The 15966-nt window shown below is 36.8% G+C and overlaps 1 protein-coding gene across 3 annotated transcripts in view; it reads right to left on the reverse strand.

The window, feature by feature from the left end:
* The window catches only part of LOC107739827 (sodium- and chloride-dependent glycine transporter 1-like), a 60760-nt gene that overhangs the window by 19699 nt on the left and 25095 nt on the right, over window positions 1–15966 (reverse strand). Inside the window, exon 1 of one of the 3 annotated variants that reach the window (XM_016552034.1) lies at window positions 14429–14504. The exons of 1 other annotated variant lie outside the window; for it this stretch is intronic. In XM_016552034.1, the coding sequence (XP_016407520.1) occupies window positions 14429–14470 (42 nt within the window). In that variant the 5' untranslated portion in view covers window positions 14471–14504. Of the gene's footprint in view, window positions 1–3076; window positions 3158–14428; window positions 14505–15966 lie in introns of those variants that run through there. One more of the 3 variants, XM_016552036.1, reaches the window with a different exon arrangement.

The raw sequence follows: 15966 nt of genomic DNA on the forward strand, positions 1-15966 counted from the left end.
ATATATATATATATATATATATATACACAGTATATAATTATAAAAAATGCATTTTACGGTGAACGCAGTAGGCTAAGCACATGTGACGCGGCATTCCCGCATCCGCGCCCGCGACTGCTCGCACCTCATTAAAAAAACTAAAAACAACGCTCGCACCTCATGTTTGCGGCTGAATGCAAATGATCCTAATTGATGGACAACTATCCCCGTGAAAAGACATCAGCGATCCGGCGCCGAGAAAAGAAAAATAAAAAAAAGATGGAGCCCATGCATCACTTTCAGGTAGCCTACATTGATAAGCAGGGGTGCTCCGATTAGGATTTTTGAGGCCGATCACCGATCGCTGATCACAGAAAGCAGTATCTGCCGATACCGATACAGATCTTTTTAAAGTCTTCTTTTTATCATTTATAACTATTTATAGTGATACTCCAATCAGGATTTTTAGACATTTATTCAGGGCCTTGACGATGCAACACTGCCTCGATTGTGCAAGTGACAATTCCTGTGTCAACTGTGCACCGTGCAGCTCGCTTATAGACAGACGCGATGTGTGGTGATTTGAAGCCATTTGCGCATTTTGAGAGAGAAAGAGAGCACGCGCGCAGTGATTCACTCACGCTGTTTGTAAAATTATGTCTCACACAAGGTTTTCAAATTACTTTATAAGTTATTTAATGAAGAAATATGAAGGCGAGTACCTCACCTTCAGCATTATAATTATTTCACCCGCGCTGGACAGAGACTGAGACGGTGCTGCTGCATGTCGTACCAAACCTCTCACAGCAGCGTCATCAGCTTGAGATCGTTTTTTTGAGATCGGCCTTTTTAGAGACCGCCGATCAAACATCCCAACGTGATTATCGGCCGATAGTGATCGGTAGCCGATCAGTCGGAGCACCCCTATTGATAATCCTGTGAAACTTTATTGGCTGTTGACATTAATAACGTGTTTTAATGTCGGTGATAATTTAACCACCAACAACGTATCTAATATTGACTTTCCATGTTCCCTTACAAAAATTAGCCATGGTTTTACGAATAAAACCAAAAATCATGGTTATTGTAGCCATGGATGGTAACCACAAATTAACCATGGTTTTGTTAGGCTACTTCAAATAATAGTTTACAAAGAAATATTAAGATCATATTTTTTGTGGTTATAAAATCAGACCTAAGTCAACAACAGCCTTTAAAATGACTTAAAATGCATTATATAAAACAATGAGGCAATAATGATTGGTTAATTAATAATTAAGTGGTTTCATTGAATAGCACTGTTAAAATACATAATCTAATACAAAGTAATTTTTTAAACAATTTATGTACATTACATATTATCACAAACCTGGTAACTGCTGCTGTTACACTTACAGGACAATCAAGTCCTTTAATACTGATCAAACATTTAATTCAAATATCCACTTAATCTTTCATTTTTGGCCACCTTTTTGCAAAAGAAATGCGACAGCCTCTTAATTTCTTCAACAAAAACATGTGGACATCACAAACCTTACAAAAAAAAAAATTAACCATGGTTTTATCGTAAAAATGCTTAGTTTTCTTTTGCGTGATTTCTGAATGCTTGAGACTATAAAATCAATCAGACAACTGTATTAATAAAATAATAGCCATAACTGTCTAGAGCTATAATTGTAATTAGTAAATAATACAATATAATTACAATTTATTTACTTTTATATTTGATTAAAGTTCTATTTTGACCCCTATAGTAGGTGTTTTTTAGTTGTTGTTTTTTTACATCCATAATATTTGGGGGAGGGGGCACAACAATACAATTCTGCTTAGGGCACCCATTTGGCCAGCAGCTGCCCTGTACACACCCATATATGAGGATATGGTTATAAAGACTGGCATAAAGCAACATGCAAGAACTCCGGTTCCACAAGTGTTCTCATTGTAAGAAAGTAAGTAATTATTATTATGGGCAGGTGATCTGGTTATTAGGAATTACAGAAAAATTATGACAGAATAAACGTAAAGTTTGAAAAGGCAAAGCTATTGGGCTTTAAATTAACACTGAGTTACAAAATGTTACAATATACTGTATATACACACTACCATTCAAAAGTCTGGGATCAACACAAATCTTTTTATTTATTTAATTATTATTATTTTTAAAGATATTTATACTTTTACTCAGAAAGGATACATTCGATTGATCAAAAGTGACAGTAACAATAATAGCAATATTGCACATCTGTTTTCAACATTGATAAAAATAAATGTTTCTTGAACATCAAATCAGCATATTAGAATGATTTCTAAAGGATCATGTGACACGGAAGATTGGAGTAATGACTGCTAAAAATGCAGCTTTGCCATCACTGGAATAAATTCTATTTAAAACTATATAAAATAGAAGTAGTTATTTTAAATTGTAAAAATATTTAACATTATTACTGTTTTTACTATCAAATATACGAAGCCTTGTGACTTCCTTATTATTCCATTATATCTAAAAATGATTATATAAACTTGGGACACATAAGAAGTGTATCGTGCACAAGAAACAGTGGTCACAAACTAATCAAGACCATACACAAGTGAATTAGGAGTTTTGTGCTACATGTTTTGGACTTCCATTTAAAGAAACTAAAAGTCTGCCTTCAACCCATAAAGCTAGTTGCCAACTGTTAAACACTAGGCAGGATCCATAACAGCTCTGGTAGCCATCTTGCGGGAGTCATTAGGTCTGAGGATGGCTCTTCATGGTCATATAAACAAGAAACTGGCTATTATTCATGACCGTTTTGTTCTATAATAAAAATGCCTACTTCTTAACAAATAGTTATTTTCTGAACGCCTGAATGAAGTCAAACACCTTCTAGATTCCAGATCAAAACATGATTAACCATCATGGATTGTTCATGAGGACGTATATCTGTCACTCCTTATGTCATGTTTCTACACAGTTCAAGACATGTATAACAGCATTCCAAGAATGACCAAAGTCAAATTCTAAAGAAATTCCACAAACAAAAAGTTCCAAAGACATTCCACATACACTTCTAGTTCTAGCCTCACTGTTATTTCTCACTTCCTTTGGTATTACCTTTGTGCTGTCCATTGTAAACCCCAGCTAGTAGCGCCTACTCATACAGGAACCTACAGCATTCAGGCAAGCATCAGCGTGTAAGCAGGGTCAGAGCAGACTGACACGGCTCCATGTGGAACCTATTCTACCCTTGGGCCGTGGGTGGGGAGAGGGGAGGAGCCTGGAGGTGTGGCTTTAGGGAGTTTCACTTGGTCACACAGTACATATTCAAATTGGTCGCTTTTACCTATACACTGCCACCAACTATAACGGTACAGGCTGTTACATCATTTTACATTGTTATGTATTATATAACAGTAAAGACGTCACAAAAGATTCCAAACATAAAACATACATAGAAAACCAGAAAACCAGGCCTAGATGCAGACACGCTTCACTTAACCAAAACATTCAATAAATGCTCAATGAGAACGATAAGGGAACATGTGAGCTGTTCACTTGCTCTTCATACACTTTCATTTTAGCATTTTTGTTTCTAGATTCTGCACAAATGTATGCTCAACCAGCTTGTTCTAATGAATTACATATAGAGACATAAACAGTATCCACTGGCCTTTCTCTATCATTGTACTCTGGGCTGATTCTCATTATTGCTGAGCTATTTGCATTTGTAAACACAGAAACAAATGAATTTGTTATGGAGGGACTGAATTTGGGGAACAACCCATTTTAAATCACAATATGCTCAAGAGGGCCAATTAGAGCACTTTTAAAGGCCCATTGAAGGCATTCAGGGTTGCATAAGTCAGCCCAAATTTGGCTAGCATCAAACATAGAGATGTAATGTCATGCAACTTCAGCTTCTAGACTGAAAAACATCTTCAGAGTCCATTAGCATCAGATGAAACAGACGGAAACATAAGTTCTGATCACTTTAAAGGGGTCATATGATGCGATTTCAATTTTTCCTTTCTCTTTGGAGTGTTACAAGCTCTTGGTGCATAAAGAAGATCTATAAAGTTGCAAAGACTAAAGTCTCAAACCCAAAGAGATATTCTTTATAAAAGTTAAGAGTCAACCACACCTTCCTAAAACGGTTCGTTCTAACACGCCCCCACATGTCTACGTCACGATGTAGGAAGATTTGCATAACGCCACCCAAATGTTCACGCAAAGAAAGAAGGCATAACTTTTATTCTCGCTGTTGCCGCCGCTGCCATGTTGTGGAGTCGCTGTGTGTTTTGTTGTGAAAGCGAAACTACTTTGTTTGGTCTTCCAAAAGAGGACACGACTAGAAATCAGTGGTTAAGTTGTATTTACTAGTTGTAAATACAATAATATAGTTGTATTAACACTGTTCCAGAACAGTTCAACCCAAATATTCAGATGTGTCCTGCGCATTTTATGGAGAATGGATGAGGACTGTTTCCTGAACCAGTAGCCTAATGCGTCTGTGATATTATATGGAAAATAATGTGTTTTTTTAACCTTAAACCGCATAAACACATTGCATTACACCAAATACACAACATAATGTTCTTTTTAGCAACGTCATATGACCCCTTTAAAACATTGTTTGCCGTGTATAATGTACAGCATTGTGTTCACTGGCCTGGAGAAACATAATTTAAATCAACTCTATTCCTGGATGGAATGACAACAAAATACTTGTTCAAGCATTTACATGTTCGTAATGTTTAAAACAAATATTTTAAATATAGTATTTGATCTGAACTTGCTATTGGCTATTCATCACTTATGTAATATTTGTGGATACTGTCAGAACGTCATACAGAAGCATGATGTTATGGTTCATGCAGCTTCTGTTTAGACTGTATTTTGTCAGGGATTATGAATGTATGCAGAGATTATGTTCTGCTGATTTAAGTCAACCATCTTAAACACACAACCTGCTCAGATCAATGTAAACAAGAAGGTTATATCACCTCTCTTCTTGGTATCCTTGTGCAGAAATAATGCAAAAGTTACTATGTCCATACGCTTTACCTGCGTTACATAATCATAACTAAGTTTATGGATAAACTGTACCGTTCAAAAATTTTAGGTCGGTAAGATTTTTTGTTGGTGGAACGTTTTTAAAAGAAGTGTCTAGTGCTCGCCAAGGTTGTATTTATTTGATCAAAAATACAGTAAAAAATTTAATATTTTTTAAAATATTAACAGTAATATTTAATATTGAATATTTAATAAATATTGAAATACTAATTACAATAACTGATTTCACATTATTCTTCAAAAATCATTCTAATATGCTGATTTTGTGCTCAAGAAACATTTTCTATTATTATAAATGTTGAAAACAGTTGCTGCATAATAGTTTTTTTTTTGGAAACTGTGAAACATTTTTGTGAATAGAGTGCATTTATTTCAAAAAGAAATCTTTTGTAACATTATAATTGTCTTTAAGATCACTTTTGATCAATTTATTGCATCATTGCTGAATAAAAGTATTAATTTCTTTCCAAATATTATATATTATCATGTAATAAAATCATGCAATACAATACAATACTTACAGCTATAAATAGTGTGTTTTTACTTACAAATCTTGGCTCAATTTACTTTATTATTAATGCCTTGCAATAACCAAACTTTTTTCATTTCTTAAAAAAAAATACTACAATTAATTTATGTTGTAATTGACACTATGCCATAAATGCTATTGAATGTGCTTGATTTGTATTGAATTACATTCAATAAAATATATTACATATTCCTTTAAATATGAGTTAAACATTACTTTTATTACAAAATCTTGTCTATGTAAAAGTAGGTTATCTAAATGTTTTTTTTTTTTAGAATATTATGTCATTTAGAAAATGGTTTAAATCACAAGAGAATAAAAAAAAGACCTACATTTAAAACCAAACTAAATCTATCACAAATGCATGTGATGCTTTGAGGGGGTGAGTAAAGTGTGTGGAAAGAGTTTTGAGGCTGTTCTCCTGACAGCTCTGAATCAAAGCCCTGACTTTTCCATCTCTCCTGCATCCTGAGGCCTCGGTTTGTCATGGCATGTGCATGGCTTGGAGTTTGCTCAAGCCCTGACTGAGTGACTGCTTTACTGTGAGACCGGCTCTGTTCCTCAGGAGCCCTCGGGCAAATTATCCCAACTGCAACAACTTTCCCCAGTCTGTGAGAATCAGCAAAGCCCAAAGTACAACATTTAGCCTGTCAAACAGGCAGTGCTTTAAATGACATATTGTGCAAAAAGTAGTATTTGTAGAGAGCATCTTTGCCCTTTGGTCAGGAAATAAGTAGGCTCACTGCTGTGACAGCTGCAGAGGTGGCAGTAGGGTCAGCCAAAACACACTTGTTCAAAAGACAAGTGTGTTTACACAGAATGACTCTTAGTAATAGACCACAAAAATAAGAGCAATTCTTTGTTCTACAGTACATTTCAATGCTAATACTACAAGGCTAGTCAAACTTAGAAACTATAGTATTGTGTACCAAGAGCCCTTAACGCTGGAAAGAATGTAATTGAGAAATTTAGTCTAGACATAATATGTTTAACATGTTTCTTGTTAACTTGAAATAGCATCGTAAATAATGTCGGATTTTTTTTTTAAACCAATTAAGTGCAAACACCATCCAATAGCTGAATTTGGTCAACTCCATCACCACGCAGTCACCCGTCAAGAAAAGTTTCATAGTTCGTAGGGCTCCGAAAAATCATGAATATGTTCAGAAAAATCATGAATCCGGTGCTATCTATCAGAATGTGCTACCAATGCTACACTGAAGTTAAGATTTTGTTTGAGCATTGTAGGAAATCAGCATTTTGACTGAAATGACCAACGAAACAATGAAATCAGCTGTGGGGCGGGGTTTGCGCTGGTTTGGGGAAAAAAGTAAATCAAATAATGTTAAAAAATTATGTAGCATAAAACCGTCTGATAAACATGGCCATTACATGCTTAAAATGATCCACGTGTTCCTCAAAATATGAAAACAGCCAGGTTATTCTTTAAAAACTAACATAATGGCAAGATTTTAATTCTTAGGTGAACTTACGGCATGAAATAGAAATACACCTATCTATTTTCTAAATGCATGTTATAGATCTTATTGTGAATGATTAATCAATGCATATATTTTATTATAATTTTTTTTTTAAAGTTCTAACCATGTAATGTTTAATCAAAATGTCACAACTAGACCTTCCGGTAAAAACAAAAGACTTTTCTATGGTTATTTATGCAATGATTTTTAGTTTGCTTAAATCCCACCCTTTCAAGCTTTCTTTTACCTGCCTTCATTTTTAAAAGCAACGCCCGCAATAAATGCTACAGAACCAAGGCCCCACCCTACATTTTTTGTTTGTCTATAGAAAGATCTGTCGCAACTTCAGTGTCATCATGACTATAATCATTATTAAGGAAACTTGTGGAAAATAAAGGAAACAAATGTCCACGAGAGGTAAAGGGAGTCAGAAAGGACAGGGAGTTTAAAAGTGATTAAGCCTGAGGAAAGTACCCATGACTGAGTGAGGGTCACTCACTACTGCTGGCAGCTATAACAGCTGTTCAGACAGACAACATTCACCTAGAAAGTCCTGAAAGTCACATGGACAAAATGACAAGTCACAAGTTGTTTTCAAAATTTTCACGAAATTTTACCATGAAAATAAACAAGCTTTTAAATAAAACAAATATTAATACTTTTATGTTTTAAATAAAAAATAATAATAATAAAGATTCTACACATGATTCTAAGACAGTAATTTAACTAAGCAAATTTGAGACATTGCATGTGAACTTTGTACAAAAGGTCAGATGTTCTTCCATTTAAGCACAAGATGCTCATTGTCAAATCAAGCTGTGCAACTTGATCACCATGGAGTTCATGCAGTTGGAGTGAATGTTAAAGCTATCGGAAATACTGAATACTAAGAAATTATGCAATTGATGTTGCTTTTATAAATAAACTTCATATACACCGCTATGCTGATAATATTTGCAATAAAAATATTTGTATTCAATTAGAAAAATGCAAAACAGAACATCTTCACTGTGGTCTGATTGTTGGACCCCACTGAACTTCCATCAATCCATGTGTACACACAAAACATCAAAACTATGTCTCAAACTATAAATGAGAAAAAAAAAGATTGTTGTTGATATACGTTCATACGATCCGTGCAGTTCGCTGACATTATGCTAGCTAGGTTATATACCTTACGTAACAAATATCATTGACGGTACATGCTCACACAAGCTTACATAACTGTGCATGACACACCTTACAAGTGAAGCAGTTTTATAGCTACACTGTTAAAGAGACTGATAATTTATTGCTACACTCGCTTGCTTTTTCCTAGCATTATTTGGTGCTCTTTTGGGTCATTATGTGATACCAATCAATAGACATAGCATCTCTTTAACAGTAACATAAATGATCAAGTGCTGCAATCAAAACACTTTCTAAACACTTTGTTTTTTTTAAAGGGGTCATATGATGCGATTTCAAGATTTCCTTTCCCTTTGGAGTGTTACAAGCTGTTCGTGAATAGATAAGATCCCTAAAGTTGCAAAGACTAAAGTCTCAAACCCAAAGAGATATTCTTTATAAAAGTTAAGACTGGTCCACGCCATCCTAAAACGCCTCGTTTAAACACGCCCCCACGTCTACGTCACGATGTGGGAAGATTTGCATAACACCATACAAATGTTCACGCAAAGAAAGAAGGAGTAACTTTATTGTTGCTGCCACCGCCGCCATGTTCAAATAGTCAGTGTCTGACAAGGCTGCAATTTGTCTCCAGATTTCTTTAACATCTGTCTGCAGTACATTATGCGAGAGGCACTCAACGGTCTGGAAAGCCACAGAGCATGTGCAAACGGCAGAATAATTAGCAACGTGCGTTTTGCCAACGATATTGGTCTCTTGACACAACTACATAGACATGCTCAGGTCCTTTTGGACAGAGTCGACAAGTTCAGCTCAAAGTATGGGCAAGAGATAAGTGACTCCAAAATTGAGTGGATGCTGCTAACATAGATATGTATAGGTGCCTCATTCGACCGCTCCAAGCACGTCTGCAATCTTGCAACGGTTAACTTAACGTCATTCACCATAATAGGAAATTAATATTCGAAGATGCCACAATCCTGCACAGCCGATAGTTGTAAAAACCGTCGGGATTTAAATTCTTGGAGAAACGGGATAACCTTTCTCAGGTAAGAATGTGTTAGTTTGTGTTTTTAATAGGGCTGCCCTCGACTAAGGATTTTTCTGGTTGACTAGTAGTCGTTCATTTGAAGCATTAGTCCACTAATCGCACGTTTATTAATAAACTGTTTAAATCATTATAATGTGCCTTTAATAGCCATAAGCGCTCAAGCACACGTATAAAGCTTGCCACAGTGCACCGGCAGAAGTAATGTGTCAGTGAAAAACAGTAAGGAGACTGCATTAACATTTTAATAATTTGATAAACTAGTGCTTTCTTTGTTCTCGGTTTAAGAAATGAACTCGGCGACACTGACTCGTCAACTCCGCAGTAGTGATGCACCTTGTTTCATATGGATTACATAATCTGAGAATATTTGTTTTCCATTTGAATTGGTTCATTTGAAAGTAGACATTTCACTCAATATAGATATATTTTTAATGTCTGTAAGGCAAAGATATGCACGGAGTTTCGCGCTCAAGTTCACAGACCGAGACGTCAGAAAGCGCATCCTGTTTGATTTCATTATTTTACAAAAGCGCGCTAGTCGACTATTAGGGGGCAGCCCTACACATTTCATTACACCAAATACACAAAATAATGTTCTTTTTAGCAACATCATATGACCCCTTTAAATGCTGATTATCGTACTTTAGATTACTGTGAAGACATTTTGACCCAGTAAGATGTGACTACAATTAAATGACTGGCTCATATTATCTCAATTATTAGTCAAGCATGCTGTACTCCAACAGATAGCATTAGGCAATACTACAACAGCATCCAGCAGAATTAGCCATATCACAGAGCTAATATAAGAGCTCCATAGAGCCCAAGCTGTCAAAAAAGACAGAACTGAATCTCCAGCACAGAATTAATCGGAGAAAATTATATAGCTATGCTTGGAGAACGCTGCCCATTTTGATGGGCCAAGTAATTAAGCACACGTATAAAGCTTGCCACAGTGCACCGGCAGAAGTAATGTGTCAGTGAAAAACAGTAAGGAGACTGCATTAACATTTTAATAATTTGATAAACTAGTGCTTTCTTTGTTCTCGGTTTAAGAAATGAACTCGGCGACACTGACTCGTCAACTCCGCAGTAGTGATGCACCTTGTTTCATATGGATTACATAATCTGAGAATATTTGTTTTCCATTTGAATTGGTTCATTTGAAAGTAGACATTTCACTCTCTCTATATATATTTTTAATGTCTGTAAGGCCAAGATATGCACGGAGTTTCGCGCTCAAGTTCACAGACCGAGACGTCAGAAAGCGCATCCTGTTTGATTTCATTATTTTACAAAAGCGCGTTTTGTTGTTATTGTGAGGAGCCCAAGCTGTCAAAAAAGACAGAACTGAATCTCCAGCACAGAATTAATCGGAGAAAATTATATAGCTATGCTTGGAGAACGCTGCCCATTTTGATGGGCCAAGTCATTTTTAATAGGATTTATGATTTATAGGATTTATTATCAATTAGGTCTTTGTGTTTGTGTTGTATACAGAGAGCCTATATCAGTGATGCCTCTTTAAAAAAGTGAACAACTCATTTCTGGCACGGAGTTTCGCGCTCAAGTTCACAGACCGAGACGTCAGAAAGCGCATCCTGTTTGATTTCATTATTTTACAAAAGCGCGTTTTGTTGTTATTGTGAGTGCACACAAATAAACGTAGTCTTTACAGATTTGAAAGATGTATTACTCTTATCTGAATGACCAAAAATGACGGAGTAGCCTAGGCTATTTTAAGAGAGAGGGCGGGCGTACACGGTGCAATTTTTGCTGTCGTACGAGCTCGCAGGCGATTTTTTTCTCTCGGGAGAAAATCGCAGATGCTCGCATGGCCGCAGCTCGTACCGTGTGAGAAGAATTATGGGCCGATCCGAGACGTTACGAGCACCTCCCGTCCTCCCGATAATTTTCAAACATGTCAAAAAAAATAGGATGCTGTCGGTTTAAATTTGTGGCGTATGTGTGGTTGAACGAGACGATTTGGCGATCCATCTGAAGTTGACCAATCAGAAGATGACAAAAACCATATAGTCTATAATAATTTTAGTTTAATTATACAGTTCTATTTTTTATTTGTTATTCCGAATGTGCGAAATTTGCCGTTCAGCTTTTATGAATGAATACACAGACTTCGCCTGTGGATATATTTATTAATTTATTTTTAATGTGACTAAGCGACTAATAAAATTTTGGTCGACTAACGATTAGTCGACTATTAGGGGGCAGCCCTACACATTTCATTACACCAAATACACAAAATAATGTTCTTTTTAGCAACATCATATGACCCCTTTAAATGCTGATTATCGTACTTTAGATTACTGTGAAGACATTTTGACCCAGTAAGATGTGACTACAATTAAATGACTGGCTCATATTATCTCAATTATTAGTCAAGCATGCTGTACTCCAACAGATAGCATTAGGCAATACTACAACAGCATCCAGCAGAATTAGTCATATCACAGAGCTAATATAAGAGCTCCATAGAGCCCAAGCTGTCAAAAAAGACAGAACTGAATCTCCAGCACAGAATTAATCGGAGAAAATTATATAGCTATGCTTGGAGAACGCTGCCCATTTTGATGGGCCAAGTCATTTTTAATAGGATTTATGATTTATAGGATTAGGATTTATTATCAATTAGGTGTTAGTGTTGTATACAGAGAGCCTATATCAGTGATGCCTCTTTAAAAAAGTGAACAACTCATTTCTGTTAATACAGTTATATTTGTGTAATGCAAACATTTCTGTTTAGGTAGTCCTGACAGCAACTGAGTGATTAAACAAAATGCTACTGCCCTTCAAACATATGCATGCATGCAAATGAAGTGCAATCATATAGATCAAAACAAAATTTGTTCTTAAACATAAAAACTACAATTGAAACAAGAAATCCAATACAAAAAATATTATATATAATATAAATAAATACAGTAGTCAATCTGAAGCATTACTAAGTTTAGGTTTGGTCATTTTGATTATGTAGATTTATTCAAATAATTAAAATAGCTATTTTTAAATACTTTTACTGTATTTTGTAAAACATTTGTTTTTAACATTTGTAGACAATATATTTATTGTGTACATTACAGGTATATAAACTTCAGTTTGCACATTGTTCATTGTGTAAATAAAGAATTAAAAAGGATGCAATATCATTCTAAGTTATGCATATTTTTAGGCTTATTTAGAGAAATGATGTTTCCCCACCATATACACACGTGACTGAGTACACATGAGGGGTTTGGAGGCTGGAGGCTGAGGCTCTGGCAGATGCGCCTGCTCCTCTCTTTCTGTCTGTCTGTCTGTCTGTGTGTGTGTGTGTGTGTGTATGTGTGTGTGTGTGTGATAAATCAGTGAGCTCTACAGCTGGACACCTGAGTCGGTGGTGCCTCTCAGGGTTCTAGCACTGCTATAAATGATCAAATAAATCAGTACACCTCATCAAATTCTCTCTGAAGGATGTTCAGAAAACAAACAGCGTCTTTACAGGGGTCAAATACTACAAAGTAACAAATTTCCCTTGATCACAGTAAAAAAAAAAAAGTGTGTGCGTATAAATTTATGTTATTAATATTTTGTCATTTGCATATATTGCTCAAGTGAAATGTGTTACAGATTATAAGGATGATCAAGGGGGAAAAAATTGCCTCTTTAAAAGTGACCACAATTTTTATCTAATCATTTTCCTTTTCTCTGATACTTTTATTAACAATTAAACAGGCTGTTGCTATTGTACCTCTAAGCCTTCTATATGTAAATGACCAGTGACTTTAACAGGAACCGATATGTTAATGCTCATGGTTATGATGTCACAACCATGAATATTTCTAAATGATCCATAATAAATATGTAATTATTCAAAAGTAAAATTACATGCTATTTCTGTACAAAAAGACTAAGGAGGAATGTGGTCAACCAAACTGACAAAGTCAGATGACCGCTGCTCAATGTCAAGGACTGACAGCTAGTGATGTCTGTCTAACCTATAAAGATAAGACTAGACCCAAAAAAAAAATTTGAAATTAATATGAGGGCAAAGGTTAGGACTAGGGTTATTGATTAAGGGTTAAGGGTTGCAAAAAAAATCCCCTCTCAACATTACACAAGACCAAAATAATGCATTGCAATGACATTGTGACCAACTGGCCAACAGAACTATAAATGCTTCTCTGTACTAATTAAATAGTGAATTTGCTCAATTGTTCACGAATATAACTTGATGACAATGCAATTTGAGACCGGAAAATGATGGAAAGAGATTTAATTAAGCACTAAGAATGCCAACATTCATATCAAGATTAAACAAGATGACAACGATAAATGGATTTTTCGTCATTCCAAAACTCAAAACCTGCCAAATGACATTCCTTCATTTAAATAAATAAATAATACAAAATAAAAAAGTTTTATCTTTGTTAACTACTGCAAGTAACTTACTTTTGTTGTACTGGTTTTTATTTAGTCACAAGACTATTACTTTATCCTAATTTGCACACTCCTACTGAACGGCGGAACGGAAACAGAGGCAAAGGAAAGGATGCAACCAAAACTGGTGCTGCAACATACATTTCGGAGCCATAAAGTGTCTTATCGGATATCTATCCATTTTATTTCCAACAAATCTTCCCCATGATTGTTTAAGTGACAATAGCCTTGGTGACAAAAAAAAAGGAGGTGAAGGAAGACAGAAAAAGGAGGAGAAATATGGGCCAGCCCTCCTTTCAGCCCGGACACTTTCCTCCTTCCTTCTGTCTCTCAAACACTGCTCTCCTGCCCACTTCCTTGGAAACTTTATCACATACCCTTCCACCAGCGTCGCCAGAACTTCCCACTGCAATTTGTTATAAAAACTTTTCAGTTGGCCCACACGTGGTCTGGTTTTTAAAGAGCTGCAGCCCCTTTCTCACGTGGTCTGTGGGCTATTGAGTCGTCACAGGCCCCCTGAATGATGGCCGAAAAATAAGGCACTGCAGACAATGCTTGGTCTTGATTAATTCAGTTCTTTCAGGACCCTGCACCGTCGTCCGGGCAGCTTCATACAATTGCGGCTTTGATGCATCGGGTAACGTGCTCGCTCGCTCTCGCTTGAGAGACGCAACATTTTCAAATTTCCCTCTCAATGTAGCTCGACATCTATAGAAAGAGAACATGCAGTTGCAAAACCGCACAAATATGACAAGAACACAACTGACCTGATCGGCCATACAAGCTGCGCCGCTTTTGGACTCCGACATGATTCGATAGTGTCCGGTAGTTCTCTCGTCTCAACTCTCGAGTTCTTCATTCACATCTCTCCGTGCGCTTCCGCAGAGGGGATGGGGGGGAGAACAGCCTCCTTTCGGCCAAGCTTGATTAATGCCTGAATTATTTTCACCTCATTTCATCTGATGGAGTTCTGCTTCCTCTCCGCCTCTTTCAATCATTCGGCATGGAAGGTCCCCCTCCACTGCTGCCACTTTCTCGCTCCTCTCTCTCTTTCTCCCTCCCTTTCTGTTTCTCTCTCTCACTCCCTCATCCTTACCTCCTCCGCTGTACTGCAAGTTGGGGAAAGTGCCCCCTCCTCTTCTGTATCCCCCATTCTGCAAAACAGACAGAGGAGATCCACAGCCTTTGCCTCTACCTCCACAATGAATGGAGTCGTTGTCATTCCAGCACTTTGGCTGCATACTGAGTGCTAGGAGCTGCTAGCTTAGCTGCCTGGAGTCACAGGCGCTGCCAAGCTTTTCAGCGGCTGGCCCGCACGATGAAAGACAAAAGTAAGGAGAGGTCCACTTCCATGGGGCGCGCTACTCTCGCTGTCTCTGCATTTCTTCCACTTGTTCTCGAGGCAGCTGCACCCAGACCACCAATGCTCCCATTCAGCGACACTTGACTCTCAAATCCTCATCCCATTGCCAATTCTCCTGTAAGGTCCCGCAAGAGGCCGGAGGAGGGATATACCCTTCCGTTCATATGTCGGTCAGGCCGTGGCCTCGTAATTCACTCGCTCGCTGCAGGTTACAAGATTTCCTCGGCAATAAGCAGGCGAAAATCAATAGCGAGGAAATTATGTGGCAGAACGTGAAAAGCTGCATTACAATTCACACAACAAAAAAAAGTGTCCTACAGAAAAAAGAAAGCTTTCAGTGGCAGCTCTTGGCGATGGACCCAACTGAGCATCCTGTTATTGGGTGTTAAAAGTTGACAGACTTCTGGCTCTCTGCCGAATGAGCATTTGAAAGAGGTGTATAATGGTGGCGATGCATTTGATTAGCAGACTTCAAGAGGATGGCACAGACATCTCTATCCACTTCACAACATCGAATGGCCCATAAGATAATTGCATAGAATACTGATGATTTAAGAGTTAAAAGTCAAATAAACAAAATGTGTTTTTTCCCTTGTGTTCAGCCCCAAAATACCCAAAAAAAAAATAAATTTTTTTTAATTTTTTTTATAAATCAGTATGTGAACATGGCCAGGAACAATATTTGGAACTTTTGAACACATTGGTCACACATAAAATGTCTGAATGTCACTCCATTAGAAATAGATATCAAACCAGGCGTCATCTAGAAACAAATGATGCTAAAGCTTTCACCATAAATAACATAACTTTTTCCAGCCATTTATATAATGATGACTGGTGTCAGTGATTTTTAGTGGATAAATGAAGTCAGTTCTCCCCAAACAGTGTATCCACGTGTAGTTCATCACATTAAGTATTAACATGTTACAGTAATGTTTGACA

Source organism: Sinocyclocheilus rhinocerous, unplaced genomic scaffold, assembly GCF_001515625.1.
Source record: "Sinocyclocheilus rhinocerous isolate Xijiao unplaced genomic scaffold, SAMN03320098_v1.1 scaffold1276, whole genome shotgun sequence".
In the NCBI taxonomy this organism is placed as follows: domain Eukaryota; kingdom Metazoa; phylum Chordata; class Actinopteri; order Cypriniformes; family Cyprinidae; genus Sinocyclocheilus; species Sinocyclocheilus rhinocerous.